The sequence below is a fragment of the Chelonia mydas genome, chromosome 3 (assembly GCF_015237465.2).
Source record: "Chelonia mydas isolate rCheMyd1 chromosome 3, rCheMyd1.pri.v2, whole genome shotgun sequence".
Taxonomy (NCBI): domain Eukaryota; kingdom Metazoa; phylum Chordata; order Testudines; family Cheloniidae; genus Chelonia; species Chelonia mydas.
In genome coordinates this window covers 115,288,009-115,309,708 of record NC_057851.1, presented here as the reverse complement: position 1 = coordinate 115,309,708, position 21,700 = coordinate 115,288,009, and the positions used below count along the sequence as shown (strand labels likewise).

General features: G+C 39.8%; 1 protein-coding gene across 28 annotated transcripts in view; it reads right to left on the bottom strand.

The window, feature by feature from the left end:
• Positions 1 to 422: 422 nt before the first annotated feature.
• ARID1B (AT-rich interaction domain 1B) overlaps positions 423 to 21,700 on the bottom strand; it is a 398,263-nt gene continuing 376,985 nt past the window's right edge. For 18 of the 28 annotated variants that reach the window (XM_037895036.2, XM_037895037.2, XM_037895041.2 and 15 more), the window contains 8 exons: positions 19,956 to 20,094; positions 18,327 to 18,499; positions 15,901 to 16,051; positions 14,805 to 14,921; positions 12,015 to 12,111; positions 7,963 to 8,752; positions 6,054 to 6,184; positions 423 to 3,106 (listed from right to left, as the gene is read on the bottom strand). In XM_037895036.2, the coding sequence (XP_037750964.1) occupies positions 1,376 to 3,106; positions 6,054 to 6,184; positions 7,963 to 8,752; positions 12,015 to 12,111; positions 14,805 to 14,921; positions 15,901 to 16,051; positions 18,327 to 18,499; positions 19,956 to 20,094 (3,329 nt within the window). In that variant the 3' untranslated portion in view covers positions 423 to 1,375. The remainder of the gene's footprint in view (positions 3,107 to 6,053; positions 6,185 to 7,962; positions 8,753 to 12,014; positions 12,112 to 14,804; positions 14,922 to 15,900; positions 16,052 to 18,326; positions 18,500 to 19,955; positions 20,095 to 21,700) is intronic. The other 10 variants (XM_037895046.2, XM_037895048.2, XM_037895039.2 and 7 more) reach the window with 1 other exon arrangement.

Sequence of the window (21,700 nt, the reverse complement as noted above, 5' to 3'; positions counted from 1 at the left end):
GGTACACTACATTGAAACTAGAACATTATTCAAGAACACCCATCACAGTGCTTAACAAGATTTAATGTACATTTATTCTTAACATGTGGAACATATAAAGATTTTATACTGAATAAATGATATTCATTAAGCCAGAGGAAAAGGAGGAATTTACATCAAGTTTTTTTTTCCTTTTTAAACTACATTATCTTGAAATACAAATGCGGATTCTCATCACTGAAAAATCTTTGAAGCTGTGTTTCTTCCTTTTTTTCTGTATATATTTTTTTTGTCTGTAGACTGGTAACCATTTTCTTAAATCAATCCATACGTAACCATTTCCACACCTTGATTTATAAAGCAAATTGTGATCGGCTGCTCTCCCGAAATAGAGCATGACTTTATACATACAGAAACTTGTACATTACCCTCGGGTTTTTTTGGAGATATGGCCCAAATGAAAGGAAAAAAAAAATCTACTGTCACTTTGGAGTTACCACATCATGGAAAAGAAACTAAAAACTTTGTACTTAAAAAAAAAAAGATGAGGGCATGTTTAATGTACAACTTCTATATACATCACGGCCCTTAGGCAATAAAAAAAATATTTAAAAAAATGATTAAAGGAATTGTGAAGAACTGTCATTGTGGAAGGTCAAACAACAGATGCAGACAAGACAGTTCTGGTGAGGAAGCAATTTACGTTTATCGTCGTCAGGTTTGTGTTTAAAATCTTTTAAACTTTAAAAACATTTTTTTTTGTTTTGCTCCTAGCCTAATGTAACCATTTCTCCTGTTGAGAAACCAGTATCATTTTGTATTTTGACTACTGACTGACACCCTTGGTGATCCCCTACACCTACATCACTAGAATTTTCTATTGCACAGAGCTTTGGGTGATGGTGTACAGATTATTTTTATTTTTCCTTTTTTTGAAAGAATAAAACACACAGGAACTTGGTATGTTGGGTTTTTTTTCACCTTTTCATTTCAAACTGGTGAGATTTCTTTTCCCCCATCATACAATGGTTTGCCACAATTTTTTTAAAGTCACTAGTTCGCTTCCCAAAAAATATGTAATACAAACATGGAAAAGAACATTGAAAAGGATAATCTATGGAAAAAAAGTGTGACCTTTGAATGTACTAGACAGCAACTTTGGTTAAAAAAAATAAAATAAAAAGATGTACTTATACACATAGACAGCAAATATTAATTTCATAACTGTTCAAATTAATAATTTCTTTAATTCCCAATTGGTAAATAGTGAATGGGGCAGAGGAGCAAAGATTCTTTTTTTTTCCTTCTTCCTACGCTGGATAAACAAGAACAGAAAACAGCCAGTTATATGTGACCCTCTAATCTCCACTCACACATGCTTGGCTTCTCACTTATGTCATAACTGCCCAATCTGAAAAAGTACATCACAGATGACAGATGCAACCATAGAGTTCAGGACAGCAGATATTGAGATATCCAGCAAACGACCCTCATGCAAAAGGAACTCTGAGCGGTTCTCGTCCACTCTAGCCATGGCTAGCAAGGCCTTGGCTGCCCTGCACATCATGTCTACGCTAGGTGGCTCCAGAGGTGGAGGCTGCATGTGCATGAGGTTATGCTGGCTCTGTTGGTACTGGGCCATAGTGACCCCATCCTCCAAGAAACTTATCAAATTTCCAATGCTTCCCTTCTGCACAGCTATTGCCCTTGCTGCTAACACGTCCCCCTGGGCAAGGTTCGATAAGAGAGCCATGGACATTTCTCGGCAGACTGGGTTTTTGCGGTCCCCAACGTACCTAACTAAAGTAGCGTAGAGTTTCTCCTGACGACTGAATGGGGGAGTGGCCAAGATAAGGTCCACATTATTGTCCTGGATACTGAGCTTACACAGGGTCTCCAGCACAAGTCTTTGAGGCGATAGGACTGAGTTGGGCCCCACGGTTGGAAAAGGATCCTGTGCCTCTGCAGATGGGCACACCATCCAGTGCAGCAAGCCATCCAAAATTGGCAAACAGATGCTTTCTGTATAAGCAGACAAGTCTAGCTGCCCAGAAATGTTGGCTAATGTGACCAATGTATTATCCCTCAAGACCTCGAGGCAGTCCCACCACCACTCATCCTTGCTGCAGGCCACCCCTTTGTCCTCCTCTTCCTCCTTCTCATATGTCTGCGGCGCTCGCTTTCTTTCCGGATGCTCATGGTGAAGGAGGATCAACTTTCCCAGGATCAGCACCAAGCCTGGATGTTTGGACATTTCGGCGTCATTGCCAGGCACAAAAGACAAGCTACGGACAATATTTGACACACAGATGCAGCGTTTAGCCAAGGAGTCTTGCCAATGAGTTATGGTGCATAGAGGAGTCTCATCCCGACTCCTTGGCTCATCTTCTAGCAGTTTAATATTCCGGTGGCTTTTGGCTTGATGGATTCCAAAGGGAAATTTACTGCTCTCTGTCTGGGAACCAGGGTTTGAGTCTTCAGGCAATGCTCCTGGTCGAGCTGACAGGACATCATCGATGGTAGCTGTTATACTTTTTTCGTGTTGTTCTTCAGGTTCACCTTTCCCCTCTAGATCCTTCTTTTTGCTTGGAGAGTTCAAGGCCGGAGGGGCCCTCCTTCGTGGAGGAATCTCCATCTTGCTCTCAAAGTGAGTCTGGATGTGTTCAGTTGTATCACCCCCCCCAAGCTGCCAGTGGAGAAGCCCACTGTTGAATTCCTGAACACGCCCCAGTTTGTCAGATCTGTCAACAACAAATAGATTATTTTTCTTTACAATCTTTATTGGCAGCTTGTCAAATTTACTGGCTTGTTTTGGCCTCTCACTTGGATCAGCAATGGCACTGGGAGTGGCAAAAACAGTGCTCTTTTCTTCTCCTTCTGTTTTTTCTATTTCATCTTCCTCCTCCCACTCTTCCTCCTCCTCTTCCTCAAAGTAGTCAATACATTCATCATTTTCCTCCTCTTTTCCCGTATCCACTGCTAAGGACTGGCTGTCATCCTTCTTGACTGCGTTGTGATCAAGTGCTTTGTGACCTGGATCTCCCACTTCATATTCCATAAGGATTCCAAAAATGTCAATCAGGCATTTTCTGAAATATTCTACCAAAAGCTCAAGAAATCCAGATAACTGGAGAGAGAAAAAATAAAACACAAGTCAAAAACTCAGATGAACATTTTAGACTGCACGGAATTTGTTAGTAGCAAGGAGCATATTCAAATGATGCTAAACAATCTGTTCCACCTTGTATTTAGCAGTGACACTCTGAGTTAGTTTCCAGACCTGAAGAAGAGCTCTGTGTAAGCTTGAAAGCTTGTCTCTCTCACCAACAGAAGTTGGTTCAATAAAAGATACTATCTCACCCACCTTGCTTCTCTAATATCCTGGGACCAACCTGGCTACAACAACACTGCATACATATTTCTATGAACGTTTTCACACATCCTACAAACTACTGACAGCCAAGCCTTGAATGACAAACATTTACTAAGGGAAATTCTTCTTCCCGTCTGACCACTCCTGAATTGGTGTAAACTGTCATAGCTCCTCTGACTTCACATGAGCTAAGATGATCTACATACGTTAAGGACCTGACCTACTGTCTCTAAACCAACTTTCCAATATGTGGGATTCTGGCAATGCTGATTCTAGGAGGTTGATACTCTCCCCCCGTATGATGTATATAGCAGAATAGTTTTCATTATGTCCATGCATATTTGAAAGCTGTTACCGGCAGGCAGTTCTCTATACTGTAAGATACCCTCAAAAGTAGTTTTCCTATGTGTTTAAACCTGGATTAATGTGTAATTATTGCACTACTGGAGGGCAACACTTGGATTCCTGATTCTGGTTCACCCTCAGTGGCTTTGTGTCAAAGATGAATTACTGTTACTACATTCAGTCCCAAACATCTGCCTATTAATTGTTCTTATTAACTATGGGATAATAATCAGGGATCCTAGAAATCCATTTGCCACAGAAAAACATGGAATTTGCATTTTTACAGAGAATCTTTAGTTTTTACGTTTAGTGAAAAAATAAAAACATGTATTAACTACTCACTAAATTTTACTGAAATACCAGTGTCCCTTATTCAATGCACGCAACTTCCCTCTCTTGTGGTTGATTTTTGAATACGCTTAAAATTAACATACTCCAATAAACTGCTTCCGGTGTATTCAGGTTACTCAGTCGTGTATAGGGGTTTGCGTTTTAATGCAGCTCAAATTTCATTTCAGCCTTCAGATGTAATTAAAGTTATAAAAAGATGCCAAAAACTTTAAAAATCACCCCTAAGGATCATGTCACTGAGTTTGGCAAGGACAAATTTCATGCTGATGATAATGTGTTGTTCTGTACTGTATGCAGCAAGGCTGTAGATTACATTCGAATTGTAGAACACATGGAAAGAGCTAAACATAAACTGAATGACAAAAAAGGAAAACAAGAGCCTCAAACAGTGGGGCCATCAACAACAGTAAAGAAACAATGCACTGTGACTGGATTATTCCAGTGTTTTTGTGCATTTAAAAAAACCCCTATTCCCCCAAAATATAGAATACAGACACAGAAGTATTTGGTATACATAAGAAATACAAATTGCAATTCTATTAAATTGATTATAATGATTAATGGTACTGGTAGGCTTCAAACTTACTTAATTGCAAATATATCAATAAAACATTGTATTCATCTGATACCTATATATATTGTGGCTTGGGAAACTAAAGTTCAGCGTTCAACTTTAATCGTGGAAAAGCACGGATTTTTATGTTTTTTTATTGGAGAATGTTGTTTTTTTCTGTCATGGAAAACTAGGATCCCTGATAATAACTATTCAGTGAAAATGTTCCATCTTACATCCAATTTCTATTTTTCTACAGTAGTTTTATTTTATTGGGAGGACAAATATGTTCATATTTTATGGTTCTCTTAAGACTTCCAAACCCTTAAATATTAAAAAAAAACCCCACCCCAAATAAAAACCCACCTCTACATTTAATAACTGCAGAAATTTCCAAACATCATATGAAGAAAAGGAGTACTTGTGGCACCTTAGAGACTAACAAATTTATTTGAGCACAAGCTTTCGTGAGCTACAGCTCACTTCGTTGGAAGCATATGCTCAATTAAATTTGTTAGTCTCTAAGGTGCCACAAGTACTCCTTTTCTTTTTTGCAAATACAGACTAACACGGCTGCTACTCTGAAACCAAACATCATATGGAATCTTGATCAGCAGTTCAAATCAAGCCCAAGACAATAATACCCAAAAAATCATAACTGATGGCTGTACAGTGTTTTGTGTGAAATAAATTGGAGGTTTTAGACCCAGTTCTAGTAGACTATATTAAAAATTGCCACCAAACTGGCACAGAACCACATCAAAAAAGTGAAGGATTAAATGGGTCAAAGAAACGAAAAGTAATAGAAACTAAATACTCTATTCTACATAGCATAGGTTCTTAAACCATACTCATCACCATAGTATCTGCTATCTTGATTACTAGAACAGGGCTGAGAAACACTGGAAGGTAGTGTAGGAGAAGCTTACGCCATTAGACCTGTGTTATACATGTCTTGTAGATAAAAAGTGGATTTTGGTTTTAGCAGCATTATCGATCTGACACCTTTTGTGAAAACATAATTCCTCATTTTGTAAAAACGTCCAGTTTAAAAAAACCCCAGTATCCTGATATGCCTGGTGCTAACAGCCAATGTTTGTTTTAATGTACCTGACCCAACGAATACCTCAAATGAGCATGTATTCATGGACGTTGCCTTCTCCCAATGCTGAAATGCTCCTATCCCTTAACTGTCCATTTTCACAAGAGATACTCCTCATTTTAGGTTTATAATCTACCCCATCCCACACTAGCCTGGGTTCCTCTTGTAGTTCATTGATGTTCAATCAGCAAAATTGAGGTTATGGAATCTTTTAATTTACGTTTTTAATTTATGCTAATGATAATTAATTTTAGTGGACTCACTCAATCATTTTTCTGTGTCCATTCTGTGTCCCTCAATTTGAATTTTTGATCTTATCAGGTTGAGAGGTAAAGTGCCATCTCACCTACCTGCGAAAGGTTGAAAGTAGCAACAGTGCTGTCATCATACAGAAGAATATTAATAGTGTCTAGAGCCCAGGTACTTTCAGCCAAAAGGCCAGATTTAAGAGACATCATCACTCGCCAGGCCTCAGGAGTTACTGGAGAATGAGAGAAGAAAAAAATATTAGAAGCAGTGCTTTCTAGCGGAGAGTCGGTGGACTTTCAAGGGAGACTTCTGACATGCTGACTTTAGAGAATACAAACGAGGTAGTCTGCTAAACAGGGTGTGTTCAGGTTCTAAATTATGGCACTGAGCATCACTGCTTCCACCATGTGGTCCAGTTCTTCTTTTGCCTTTCTGGCAGAACGGATGTGAGCCTTGTTTCTCGTGAGTACTTGAAACTGGCAGTTTTTCTTGCCTTTCCTCATGGTGAGATGCTTTTACTAATGTTTGAATAGTTGAAAAAAATCTATGAAACAAGTTAAACAAAACAAAGAGTACAGTGATCATTTTGTTTCTGCCCTTTACTCCCGTGTTGGGGTGGCAGCTGGAAGGAATGCTGAGTGTATCTTTATCACTCAGAGATGTATTTAATTAGTATAACACACTGCAGAGATCATACAGTAAAAGTATCAAAAGCAATGAAAACAGCCAGGTGTCTCAGTGACTGCTATGCTGGTAACTCAGGAACTTGGCTGAGGAGACTGATATGATGGAAGCTGCAACTAAGAGGGCCTCACATATATCATCTACCATCAGTATGAGGAAGAGGAAAGGACAGAACAGAACAAGTCAGAAAGGACATGAACAGAAGTGGGAACTTGAACGAGTGAAGTGTAGTAATGGGTTCAGTCAAAATAGGAAAATATTTGGGAATAATGTGGAGAAAAATAATAAACTCTCAATTGTACAAGAGTAAATATTATGGGAATGAGCACTAAATCATAATTGATGCTATAAAACATAATCTCCCCCAGAAAGTTTAAAATAATTCTTTAATTTAAAAAACAGTCTCTCTTAGATTATTTGAGTGATTTTTAAGAATATTTTCCATGCTCGTCAATGAGATGCAACCTGGGTCTCTCCAAATGTTAAAGAAGTCCCAACTGCGATAAATATATAGTGCATGACTCAAGTCACTGAGGATCTTACACTAATATCCCTACACTGGACATACGATTACACAGCATGCCAAGTCAGAATGGCCTCTTGAATCTTACCAGTATGATTTCACACTAACATGTTTCCATCTTCCCCCAAAATATCACCTCCAAGAGCACATTCCTACATGATACCTAGGAGATACCTTTAAGTGCATTCGCCCCTCAGCCGCAGAAAACCCATCTCCACCAATAACACAAACCCTTACCATTCGAGTGGCAGGGAAATTCTTATCCTGGCTGGATATAAGACTTGCCATCAAAAAACAAAAGGTCATTTAATGAAGGTGTGTGAATGTAAGTAAACAATGCACCAACAAAAAGAAAAGGAGTACTTGTGGCACCTTAGAGACTAACAAATTTATTTGAGCATAAGCTTTCATGAGCGACAGCTCACTTCATCGGTGCTTTGGTATGTTTTCTGTGCCACAAGAACAAACTTTGCTCAACTGATGGTTGTACTGACCATTGCATAGGTGCTTTAGGGTAGCAGCTAACACATGGAATTTGAGAGCCTAAACTGCCTTAATCTTTTAATACAAAGAGAGACCTGTGGAGACTCCAGGGCTCAACATTCCATGCTCCTTTTGTTCCCAGCTACTGATGTCCCATGTAGCATTTGCTGAGCTGTATATGACCCATGGGATGACCACCCATTCTGTACATTTTTTTTGGTGCTATTACATTTTAACAGATAAAATCACTTTACATTTAGCTGAGTTAACTTAGATTCTTTACTTCTATTTCTGTATTTAGACCTTTGTTTGATGCTCACCAATATCTTTTGAGGTAATCTTTCGTCTTGGTTTTAAGACTGGTTGCGATGCTTCTACAGAGCCTGGAGGGAAAGTAATTTCTCGCCTAATTGGTGGTGGCTGGGGTGGAGGTCCTGTGACTTGTGACACTGGAACTGTGGGTATAACCTTCTGCATCTTCATAGAGGGTAGGAAAGGAGACTTGCTTGGAGACATACGGTTCTCTAAAGAGCGCTGGAAGGATGCTGGACTTGGAGCCCTAGAGATGTGGTTTGGCATTGAGGGTGGTGTCTGGTAGGATGACTGAGGAGGTCGAGTGATAGGCTGCATGGAGGCTGAGGATGACATGTAAGAAGTCTGACGTTGGTTGACATGAGAAGGCCACTGACTCTCATGGTTTATCCTCTGGTCAGGTACCATCATATCATCAGTGCGGTTCATCCCTGGATAGGGTGGAGCCTGTGCAGGGCCTCCAGGGCCTTGCCTGTTCTGGTAAGGGTAAGGCATATCATTTCGTGTTGGCCACATGTTCTGCTGAGGACCTTCACTGGTGGATGATGACTGCATGGGGCCACCAATCATCTGCGGGGGTATTCCATGCTGCTGGATTTGTCCGGGGCCCTGCATCCTCTCCCTGTTATAAGGATATGGATACTGTCCCTGGATAGGCCTCCTGTCTGGTCCAGAGTAAGTGTTACTGTACTGGTTATACATTTCTTGCTGCTGATTGCCATACTGCATGTTATACATATCCCCTTCATGGCGTTTTGCTGGAGGCCCATACATGCCATCCATATGACGTTTATAGTTCTGAAAAAGAATGTTTTGAAGAAAAAAGCTCAATCATATTGACAGTCAGGAGTGATATTTAATATGTAATTAAAAAAAGTGACCGGCATCCTTAGATTCCATGACACTAATATAAAGGCAACATTTCAGAAAGAACACGTTACACAGGAGGTGGTAAAATAGTAGTTTTATAATTATTTTTTAAACAAAAGTTTTCTGTCTTTTCCTATCATACAAAACGTATATGAACTGGCAGAAAGCTCATTTTAAAAATCAAAAATCCTTAGGACTGCACAGAATGCTTCTTATAGAGTCAAGCTAGCAATGCTATGGTTATGATTGAGCCAGCTTGCATATTAAGACCCTACTTTGATGTGCTTATAAAAACTTATATTTAAAAAAAATTACCACTGGATAAAATTTCTCATGTTAGCTCTCAATCCAGGGGTGAATTTTTTGCAAGTTTGGTAAAATTATATTGCTCATTTAGGACACATCTAGGCATGAAAAAGAAATTATCTTCACCAGCTAAGGTATTTTTTCAGTTTTTTTATTTTCGAACTACAAAAAAAAGTCTTTTTAAAGTTTCAAACTTGTCACAGACTTAGTCTTCTTGGAGGACAAGTTTTGAAAGTCTTCTAACATCCCAAAGCACGATGCTTCTTCAAGTATGTATCCAGGACGCTGGAGTTTGAAACAGAGTATAAGTCAGGCAAAACAGGCTGACTGGTGGGAGAAACACCCATCTCAGTTATGTCTGGTGTTCCAAAACCTCCATGCATCCCTGCCAAGAAGATGAATCCCTCTCCCTAAATTCCCTAATCACATTTCATGTGTGATTATTCCAGCAGTTAAATTCAAACATTCTATTGTGCTCTAGATAGGTGCTTATATGGTGCTCATCACCACAGTATCTGAACACCTTCTAGGAGTACATTAAGTGACATGACTAACATCTGTCATGTGTGGTTCTGTTTGTCTCTCATCCTCCCTCTGAAGGGGGAGAACTGTGAGCACAATGTAGTGTTTTGTTTTGACAGGGGTTGATATTTTGTTTTAAAATGTACATGCTGCTCTGTGTTTATGTTACAGAAGGCAGGGTGAAGAACTGCGCCTTGCACTTTGAGTGGAAGGCGGAGAGGTTTGTAATGGTCTTCAGTTCCTGAGGGAGTTTGCTTCACAGTTCAAGCCACACTGAATGTCATGAGGCAAAAAATGTGAATCAAATGTGCAGTTTTTGAATATATGATCTATATGGTAAACTCAAAGTTATGGCTCCCACAGAAACCTTAACTCAGTCACATTGCACAATGTATACTAATGTACTAAAGTTAACATCATATAAAATTCTATATGCGTGCAATGTGGGTCAGTTAGAATTGCTGTGGGAACCATTAATTCTCATTTTCTCACTTTGGTGCATTGAAAATCCTAACCACTGAGTTGCATGAAAGTTTTAATTTGCCAGTGAGCTGTCAAGCTATTTCAGAAACAAAGGGTCCATGGTCGGCTTTAGGTCCTACACATCTACGTAATATACTGGGTCTGTGACATGAACTCTAATGCAAGACACAGAAAAACGGGCATCATGTAAAAAATTGTCTGAGTTGCACCACAATTTCAAATGGTTATGCATAAATCCACTTAGACACTGATCCTGCAACACTTGTGCACATACTTAATTTAAAACATGCGAGTAATCCCACTTCAGTGGGATTTCTGACATGATTAAAGTTAAGCCTGGATGTGTTTGCTGGATTGGGATCTCAGACAGTCAGATAACTCAGACGGAAGATATAGATGTAAAAGGGGTATAGTGGGACAAAAAGACAGCATGTCAATGGCACCTTTAAAGGAGGGTCCCACTATGATAATTCAGCCATTAACTCCCACCCAACCCTCCGTCACACCACCAGCCTAACCTTAACTTTGTCCCCTAATACGTGACAAAATATACAAAAAAGTCAAAATAATACATTATTAAGACATTACTGGAAATGGATACCAAGAATAGGAAATGAGATTTTATAGTTTCTTAATAATGTTAGTTTCACTATATATTTTTGCAAAGCTTAGGGAGTTCCCATCTTTCATGAGAATCTCGTTAGCTCATTTCCTGGATACCGTAGTGTGGGGTGTCACATGCTATTTTTGTTATTGATCTTTGTAATTTCTCCACTAAATCACCCCAAATTACTAAAATGCTGCTCCTCAGCAAGACCAACAAAAAAATGTGGAGTTTCTTGATCATGACATTTTGGAGATAGTATGAGAGAAAAAAGAGAAGTATAACATTTCAAAAGTGAATTTTAAATACATTTTCAAAACCCTCCAACTTTAGAGCTTCACTTCTGATCTTTACTGAACTTCCTAGAAAACCTCTGCCCCACACTGAGATGTTTTATGTGAAATTTCAGGAAGATAAATTTATTTTTGGGGAATCCTGGCATGTTTGAAAATCTGTCTTATTCTAGCAACCTAGCACCAGCCATAATTACAGAGTGAGTACCAACTACTTTATCATACAGAGGGTGAAATCCAGGCCCCATTGAAGTCAATGGGATTTCTGCCAATGACTTTAATGGGGCAAGGGTTTGCACACATATTATCAATACATTTTACAAAACCTATGTCTAGAAACAGTACCCATATTTTCCAGCATATTCTGTATATTTTATATATTACAGAAAGGCTCAAATGTTTGAATGTTTAAAATATTTTTTCAATGTTAGTAATATATTGGAATATATCATCTGCTATATATTCAGAGTACATGATTCTCTCACATGCAGGTTTTATGATAGTCTTGGATTATCTGTGTGACACTCTATGCCAGCCTTAGCAACCAGGAGGCTTGGGTCTTTCTCTTCCTGCCAGACTTCCTTGGTTTCAGTTGCCTGCCTGACAGGAGTGCTTTCTGCTCTTCCAGTCAGCAGCTTTCCTATTTGTCTCTGCAAGCTGGGTGTGCAATATTATCAGCCTATGAATCGCATTGTTTTGATCTGCCTGCTTACTGTGCCTGGGGCTTTCACCTGTCACGTACTCCACACCACAGAACTGCAACTTTAAAGTACACCCTTCAACCTAACTAGTACACGGCCTTGTTATCGCACATCCGCTGCTAAAATGGGCCCTGATTTTGGCCCACACTATGTTGCTCACCTGTGCGAAAACTACATGCATTTTAAGAATTTGTTTTAATTTCATATTATAAAGTATATTTTTGGGGGGTTGATATTTACAAAATAAATGTCATGAATATAAATGATTCCACCTCTTTTACCTGCTGCTGTGGATACATTCCAGGTTGATGTCCTCCATACGGTGGTTGTCCTGAAGGAGGTCCTTGCCCTGGATACTGCTGCCCATATGGTTCATGCCTAGAATGATGCATTCAAATCAGCACTTAGTACTGTTGGAACTTCCAAGCCACTGGAAAAATGAAATTGCTCTGATGATTCTACACCTTAAAGATGGCTACCACCACGAAATATTCGTTTTACCATACCACCTAATTTCCATACCAAGACTCTTAGCACAGTGATAGTAATTTAATTTTTAGAATGGATGGTGACACCTTTTTGGGCATGTTGCCAAAGTTGTTTGACCCCTACAAAGATGTCAATGAGAGGAAAATTAAGGACTCAACAACCCCCTGACCTGCACAAAACCAATTAAATTCCTTGGATTCCAACAGTCAGGAGCTCTCATGTATTGCACTAATTCAGCATTAAGACTATTGGTGGAAGTCAGCCACAAGGATGTACCTGAAGGAATTACTACACAGAGTATAAAGCAATATAGTTGTAACAGAGTGAAGCAGGATATATATTCTAGTAAATAAAATATCTGACCTACAGCGCAAAGAGGGTGTGTTCAAATTCTAAAGAGTTTTAAAAAGTGGGTCTCATCAAGAAACCCACTTTATGGAACATTAAAGACTCTACTGAATATAAAAAAATATTTTAAAAATTGGTTTAACTGAATTTGTCATTTTCACTGGACCATAGTGGCAAAAAATGAGTTTAAATACAAAACTATGAAAAATATTTCAAGATGCTACACTTATGCGCTGGAGCTTTTAATAAAAAAATGTAGGACGACTAAGGCCCTGTGTAAATAACAATTTCACAGACTGCAAGGAAATTGTGAAATTAGTCCAATACTGTGATTTTTCCAACAGTGGGGAGGCAGAAGCAGAGATGCCCAAGGGATATTGGAAAAATCACAGGACTGGGCTAATTCGGCTGCTTGAGGTAGACCATGTGTGTGGGTGTGACCACATGGTGCCAGCCATCTGGTTCAGGCTGACGTTGCTGCATCCTGTCCAGCTAACCAATGGAGAGATTGTCAGTGGTGCTGACAATGTGCTTTGATTAGGAGCCCTGGCCCGCCCCACAGCAGCCTCTGGCAGGCCTGGGTGAGACACCATAGGAACTGAGACCAAGATCCACTACTTGGAGCATGAGCAGAAGGTAAGGGGCTTGCTCAGCAGGGAACCAAAGGTGTTGAAGGGGGCCCTGACCTGGCAATGGGATTGGGTTGTGTGTGTGTGTGTGTGAAGGGGGCCCTGCCGTGTGAGGGGGTTTGATGGTGATGGATTCCAGTCTGAACCCGATCCCCTGCCAGGGCTGGGCTCTCTCACACACCTGCTTGTGCTCGAAGCAGTAGATCTTGGTCCCAGTCTCAGCTCCCACTCCTGGTGGTGACTACTGTGAGGTGGGCCAAGGCGGGGCTTCTAACTGCTGTGTATATTGTCATTGCCACCCCCTGTCCCCACTGGCTGGCCAGTCAGGAAGCAGCCACAGTGGCTGGGGCTGGAACTGAGCGTGGAGTGAAACAGGCCTCAATGTCCAGCACCATGTGGTGGAATTACCACTTCTGCCTCCCTACTGTTGGAAATATTGCAGCAGTGCCTATCCCGTGAAATCCCAACACTTACCCATGATGATGATGTAATTTTTTTAAAACCTGCAATTTACATATGACTTCAATGATGACATACTGTTCTTTTTTGAGGAATAATACAGCAGTTAATGAAATACTGTGTCATCAAGTACAGAGTTAAGGTTGCACTTACAAACTTACCTGTGGCAATTCCTGATTTTTTGAGTGCTTAACTGGGCATACTTTTAATTAATTTTTAAAAAAAATGAAACAGAAAATCACTTGAAGGGAAATACATGGAAAGCAGTAAGGATGATAAATACCTGGCGCTGATGGTGGATAGCAAATTGGATTTGAGCTTGCAGTGTGATATGGTAACACAACAAATATCAATTTCAGTTTGGGTAGTGTACACAAAACCACCCTTTCACAGACCAAGATGTTAGCAGTCCCTTTGCATACAATACGAAAGAGACCACACTTAGAATTTTGAGCGCAGTTCTGGACACCAGAATACGTTTAAGAGCAATTCAGGAAAAAGGAGCAAAAAGATGAAAGGGCTGGAGAATTTGACTTCTTAGAAAGAATTAAAAGAACTAACACGGCCTGATTATCAAGGTGCTGAACATCCACAACTCTCACTGACTTCTGTGGGTGTGGTAGGTGTTGAATATCTCCGAAAATCAAGCCAGACAGAGAGGTTATCTAATCAATGTCAAAAGAACTACTTAACTGATAGGAATTGTCTAGGGTTGTCTGAGGTAATATAACAGAGTAATGAGATGAAACTAGGCAAAGGAAAATGGAGGCTATATATCAGGAAATGCTCCTTAAGAGTTAGTGTTACTTAGACTATAGAATGGCCACCACCTGAGTCTCAGAGTTTGTATAAGCCTCAGAGTTTGAATAATTTAAAACTAGAATGGACAATTTGAGAATATAACATTGTGTACATCCTGTATTGGCACCAAATTGTGTGATTTCCTTTTCTAACATCTATAATTCTATGGAAACACACAAAAAAATAGCTCTCCCAACCCCAAAAAACAAACCCAACGGAAAAATCTCTATAGCAACACACAAACAAATAACACACCAAGCTACTGAATATTCTGTTTACACACAATCAGTAGCTGCTAGGATTTAGGATTATCCAGATATTATAAACAGAGAAATCAATGTTCACCTCTGCTGGCCAGGGTAACGATTAGGAGAGTACATGCTTGGGTCACTGTTTGAAGGCACCATGTTGCTCTGACCAGGTGGTCCCATACTGCCTTCAGGACCCAGCCCATGATCCGACCTAAAAATGACAAAGGAAACCTCATTCTGTAAAAAGCACTTATTCTCCAAAATCGCCAAATCAATAAAACCTAATGGAAAGGATTCTTCTGGCTTAAAACCTTCTGCTGGGACCTTTAATCTGGCTGACAACACAGCAACGTGGCTTTTGTTGAACAAAATGATGACAGTTGTGTTATTCTTCCCCTACTGCTTCAGCCTACTGGCCTACTATTAACTTAGGAGGCCAATACTGTACACCTGGCTGCCATCAGGAAATGTTAGCAATGAAGCAAAACTGTACAACTAATTGATGGTAACGATGGGAAAAAAATTTCTACAGTTCTAGCTTGCAAAACATACTGCAAAACTCAGTATACCGAAACACTCTCAAACCTTTCTGCCTGCTCCCAACGATCAGACATCAGTGATTCTATGGATTTTAAAAAAAACAACACTTTCCCAGGATAAGGAAAAGGGGGGAAAAAATGGTTTCACTTCACTGAAATTTGGACCTTTGGGGATCTGAATTCAGTACAGAGGATCACTATGGTCAAACACTTGAAGAGCAGTGTCCCTACAGCACAGAAATAGTATAGACCCTGAAAGCTCCAGATGAAGTTGTAGTCTCCGGCAGACCAAAGAAAACATTTTTAAGATGTATATTTTGTTTTTTATATAAAAAAAATCAACATCTTCCATTTCGGTATGAACAGGGCAAGAGGATTAACACAAGTGCTACTTTAGCAAGCCACAGCACAACACAACAGCCTACCAAAAGCAGCTGTCAAGCAGACCCACTTGCTGATCAGCTGTAGATCGAGTGACTCCTGAAGTGTGACAACTCTCTCCTTATTAATTTCTGCAAAAAGCTAGACTCTCTCATTACCCGTGGCTTAACTCCCAGTGATTTAGTAAGCAGCTGCAGGAAGTGAAGGACAATGGGACAAAGGGGAAGAGGACAGGATCATTTCCACTAACTTCGCTGAAGATTGACTCACCTCCTGTCATAGCCACTTCCATAAGAGAATTGCTGCCGCTGGCTCATGCTCATGGTGGACATTGCTCCAGATGGAGTCTGGTTATAGATATCCTGTATTCCACTATTGGGCATTTGTCCAGGGGCCATGAAGGGCTCACTGCTTCCAGGCACTGCAATAATAAGTAAAAACGGAAGAACTGCAAATTAAACATTTTATTTTTGGTGTTCAAAGATGAGCTTCCAAGGTCTGTTAAATGACATCATTTGAAAAAACGCCTGAAGCCCTAACTCTGCCACGCAGAATTACTAGGTATCTGACAAGCTCTAGGAGAGTGATGAAAGCAAATAAATCAGCGCTATCGATAAGATGGAACAGTAAGGTAGTCAGAATATCAAATAACTTCCTATGAAAAAAATCAGATTTGGAACCTCATGTTAGAGAATTAAACCCATCAGGTAGAAAGCTTTCTTCTTCCTCAGTGTGCTAAAGGCTCAAGCTGGACTCTGTTCACAGTTGCTCTTCTTAGCCCAACAATGTTGACTCAAACTCAAATCTCTAAATATCAGAAAGCCTTATGTGCTAGCCTCATGGCTTTAATTAGCACCCTGTAGCCACAGGGCTGTTTTCTTTCCCTTTCCCAAAATGGGGCTGATGTCTGTGCATAGGATCCTGTATCCTGGAGGTATCCCCCTGACCAAGGTAGGTAAAATTCTAAAGGGTCCAAGAAGAGACTTGGTCAGCACCAGCCATGACATCATTTAGTAACAAAGGATTCAAGGAAGTAGCCCCATCTCTCTAGTTTGAGATATTTAACATAAAAAAAAAAGAGGTGAGGGTGAAGGTAAGAAGGCAAAGGCTTGTCTTGGAAAGGAAGAACAGGACTTCTCCAAGAACAAAGCTTTCCACTTCCTGTCACTTGCTGCCTTAGAACAGGCCAGATTCGTAACTAAAGCAATGGAAAGAATAGTAGGTGAGAGAACTAGGCACCCTTATAATAAAGAAGCAAAGAAGCAGTTCAATTAATTCCAGGAGCTAGAGACTGAGTTATATGCATGATAAGAGGGTATTTGAAAATGCTACAGGAAGCCCTGGAATTGTTCCCGAAATTTTGTATGCAATCACCACCTTGCCAAACTCTTTTATAAATGCAGAAACACCATCAGCAGAATGAGCTGAGTGAGGGAACAGATTTGAATCACATGTGATCATCTTTCCGAGAAGCTTGAGATGCTATGACAAAACTAATTTTTACTTGTGACCTAATCTAAATGTGAAATAAATGGGTATGTGCAGTAAACCAACCTGATCTCAAGATGGCCGTGGAAATCAAAATAAGTTTAAGTTGGAAAGGATGTACTTCCCCTGAAGTTCTGCTGTACCAGGGGCCAGGGCAAAAGGCACGGGATTTAAAGGAAACATAAGGCCTCTACCCAGCTGCTGTTCCAAATGGTCTCATCTTTATCACTTTCTCTCTATTTTTTTAAAGTAGTGACACCTGTACATCACCACTTCTCCTCCTCTCCCTGCTCTTTGTCCTTTTCCTCTCTGTTACCTCGTCCTTCAGCTGCCACTTCATACTCTTAAACCTCCATCATCTGCTCTTCTCTTTTCTGCTGTTACGAACTCTGAACTGCTTCCTACCCTCTCCCTTTCCTATACACAAACATGTAGGAGAATAGCTCAAATTATTCTTTCGTAAGATACTTTAAAATTCACAGAAAGACCCTGAGTGAAGTGCACCCAGGGACTGAGTTAGCTTTAGAGTTATTCTCATTTTTAACTTTCTAAAACACTAATCTTTGAATTACGTGGCACCTTTCACCACAGGATCTCAAAATGCCTAACAAACCTTAATTAATTATACCTTGCAACACTTCTGTGTGCTACACAGTTAAGTATACCTATTTTACAGATGCGTAACCTGAGGCAAAGAGGTTAGGAGATTTGCTTAAGACTGCACAGTGAATTTGCAGTTGAACCATGATAACACCTACGAGTTCTGACTCCCAGTTTCCTACTCTAACAATTAGAAATGCTATCCCAAGTTGTAATATAGTTTACTATATTCAAAGATGCTACTAGAACATTAAAAAACCCCAGCCCCAACTAATTTAACTTGCTGATCCTTAATAGTATAGTCCAGTCACAAACTGTACAGTGTAGTATTCCTGAACAACCCGTTGGGATCCCGTTGAAGCCTGAAGCCTACACTTATATAATTTAACTTTGAGAGGGGGAAAAATGACTAGAGAAGGCTGAGGTGTGGTTACACTTCCTTTATTGCCGTGGAGATATGATGTTGCTGATGGCAAGGATAGGAGGATATGCAAAGAGACAGGGAGAGCATGCAAAAAGAGCCACACCAAGCACACATTGACAAATCAAAATACATTGCTTGGATGAAACTAAGAAAGAACACACTGAGACTGCCACTTAGTAGGTACCTTTTCTTATCCCACCAAAAGGGTCCTTATTCGGTTCATAGGGCATCCTTCCCATCATATCTGGCATGTTCATCCCCTGCTGGTATGGTGCATTTGGCGTCATGGAGTTTCGCTTCGGGAATGCGGAATCACTTACATCAGAAAAGGGATCGTGCACACTAACAGCACTGTTTCTAAATGGACAGACAAAATGGAGGCATTAATGTCATAGGAACACATGCGAGAAATTGTGATACCAGACCAGACTATGGTCCTTCTAGTGCAGTATCCAGTCTTTGCTAGTAGCCAGCGCCAGATGCTTCAGAGAAAGGCATAAGAAATGCCATAATAGACAATTATGGAATAACCTGCCCACAGGAAAAGTTTCTTCCTACCCCTGCTTTTTCCTTAAGCATGAGGGATTTTTTTATCCAACCTAATGTAAATGTGCATATTGCCATTAGTCACATAAAAGTCCTCACCTTTTTGGAATCCAGATCAACTGTTTGCTTCAATACTCTGAGGCAATAAGTTTCACATGTTAATTATGTATTGTGTCAAAAAGGTATTTCCTTTTATCAGTTTTAAATAGAATTATCTTTCAAGTTCACTCAATGTCCCCTTGTTCTCATATTATGAGAAAGAACAAACAGCAGCACTTGATTTACCGTCTCAATACCATTCAATATTATGGAGCGGCTGTAACCTTTGTGGCTTCAGCTAGCTTTATTATAAGCCCTTATAAACATGGCTTGAAAAACTGATTTATTCTGAGAACTGCCACATTTATTCTGAAGGCAAAGGAAAATGTTTTTACAAATAGGAAAAAAATTAATCAAACTGTTTGAATGAGAGGTAATTAAAAAAGGTTTGCTACTACCCCTTCTATCTCTCCACCTAGTCAGATCTCTTTGAAGACTTGTGCACCGATTACAACTGAAGACAAGAGACTATAATTAAGCAAAGTTGTGAATGATTTTGTTGTGGATAGTCTGGATCTCAATTCTGCTCCCACTGATGCTGCTGAGAGTTTTTTGTCATAGACTTTAGTGATAGAAGGATAAGGCACTGTGTCTGCACAAGGACGTTGCCCTTGGCGGGCTGACTGCTGCTTAATAAAACCACAAGGGTCCTTCTCTATAGACCAGAACGGTCCTCCTGCAGTTACCAGTTAGTTGATAACTAACAGAACTCTCCCTTTAGCTCAGGGGCAGGAGACTGTATGTTTAGAGGTGAAGGACCAGGGTTTTAGTCCTTGCTCTGCACACGTACATAGTTTATGATGGAAAGGACCATTATAAAGATGATCATGAGCCCACTTTCAACTCCGAAAAATCTCCATGTTCTCAAATTTTAAGGTTATCATTGACAACTGAAGCACTGAAGATCAACTCAGGAATTCTGTTTTTTCCAAATGTACATTATTAGGGGAATAGAAGGCAGAGCACTGATAACCATAGTTGCTGCATCCTGTTGCAGAGCAAGATGTTATGATGTAAAATGACCATGCAAAGATGCCCTTGAAAAGAACAAACAAACAAAAACCCTAAATGCTGCTTTTCTTTATACAAACAATACCCTGATTGTACACTGTTCTACTCTATGTAGCAAGGGTAAGAAAGGTGAAATGAAGCACTGAGTTTTCAATACCTGCCGCCCTGCATGGGTGTCATCTGTCCATGAGGTGTTGATGCTGGTGTTGGAGGCTTCAGGTCGCCTGGCACTTCTGTCATGGAATTACTACCAGTAGACTGGGGAGTCTGTGGACCTTGTAGGGAACCAGAATTAGCTGGCAGATTTAAAATAAAGACATATTAGATATATCAAGCAATGTACTAGGGAAGCAGCAATCATCAAGGAGAAGAGAGTTATTTTAAAATGAGTCTGCTACTCTGCTTACACACTATGCATTTCAGTATGTCAGCCTTCCTGAGCATCCCCTGAGATTGGTATATTCAGTGTTGTACTATCCCCCATCTTATCTAGAACTATGAATTTAGTCCACTGCCTAAAGCAACATTAATGGAAGTCATGTAGGCAAAGGACCTTTAATTTAAATAATAGGTCAGAGATGCAAAGTTAATTGTCTGTAGTTTACATCAGTGTAACTGGTACCCTGTTCATAAAATGACATGACTTCATCAAATAATCAGTACCACAGTACAAATATTTATACAGCAACTTTCACCCTGAAAGATTACTTTACTAACTCAAACTGATATATAAATACTACAACAGGATAATTTCATCTACCAATGAAATGCATCTTAGAGGTGAAATGTGGCAGCCAGTTAACAGTGCACAGCAATCTTATACAACCTATAAGATAGGATGAGAGGAATACTCTATGGAAAGAATACTGTATTCTTTGTTAAATATAGAGGGAACTTTAGTTAAGAATAAAGCAGTTACCAAAAATAGAGTTTGAACAGGACACTGTGGTTAACACCTCATATCTTGTGAAATAGCAAAGGAAAGTTTAACAAGTGGTTAGGATCTTGGTTTTACACATCATTCAAACATGACCACTGAGAGTGGAATATACTTCAGCTCTTGAAGAAATAACATAGGTAAAGCAATCTGCGAAGTACAGTATGAAAGGACATTGAAGTTCTTTGCTTCCATCCTGCACTTTCATAGCTGGTATTCTGCAGATGTCTTCCTCTGGCCCCACTGAACCATTTATTTCAAGGAAAAGGTATGCCCATGCTTAGTGTGTGTCTGTCTAGATTAGGTAACTCTGCAAGGCCACCCATTTCATCTGCAGCTACACTTATACTGAGATCTCAATGAGGGATGGAGAGCATTTGCACCCCGGCACGCTTTCACCTTGTTAAGTGGCTACATTCTTACTATAATTACAAGGAGAGAGAGAGAATTCTGTGAAGAGTTCTATTCCAATGAGAATGAGCAGTTATATATGGCCCACTTAACTGAATATATTATATAAAGCTGGTGATGGAATACATTCACAGTGTACCTTTTAAGTAAACCTACAGATACCCTTTTAACTTTAATACCAGGTGAACATATTCACTGCATGAGATATTAGAATATTTTCCCAACTAATTTAGTTTTAGAAATCTGCTAGATGAAACTATACAAATCCATGTATGAGCTTTGGATCTGATTTGCCATGCCCCCCATTATCAAGACCCCTACTGACTTCAGTGGGAGTACCACCTGAGGAGGGCTTGCAGGATCAAATCCTTTAATGTAATTGCTGTAAACAAAGATTCACCAGAAGGAAAAACAGAGCTCTAGAATATTTAGAAAAAAAATCTTAACTTAGCCTTAACTTGGCATTTCCTGGTTTTTTCCCCTAGATGGCTACAATCTGTCATGTAAACTCTTTCTAGTGCCTGGCTTGTCTACATGTGCTCAATGACTAAATG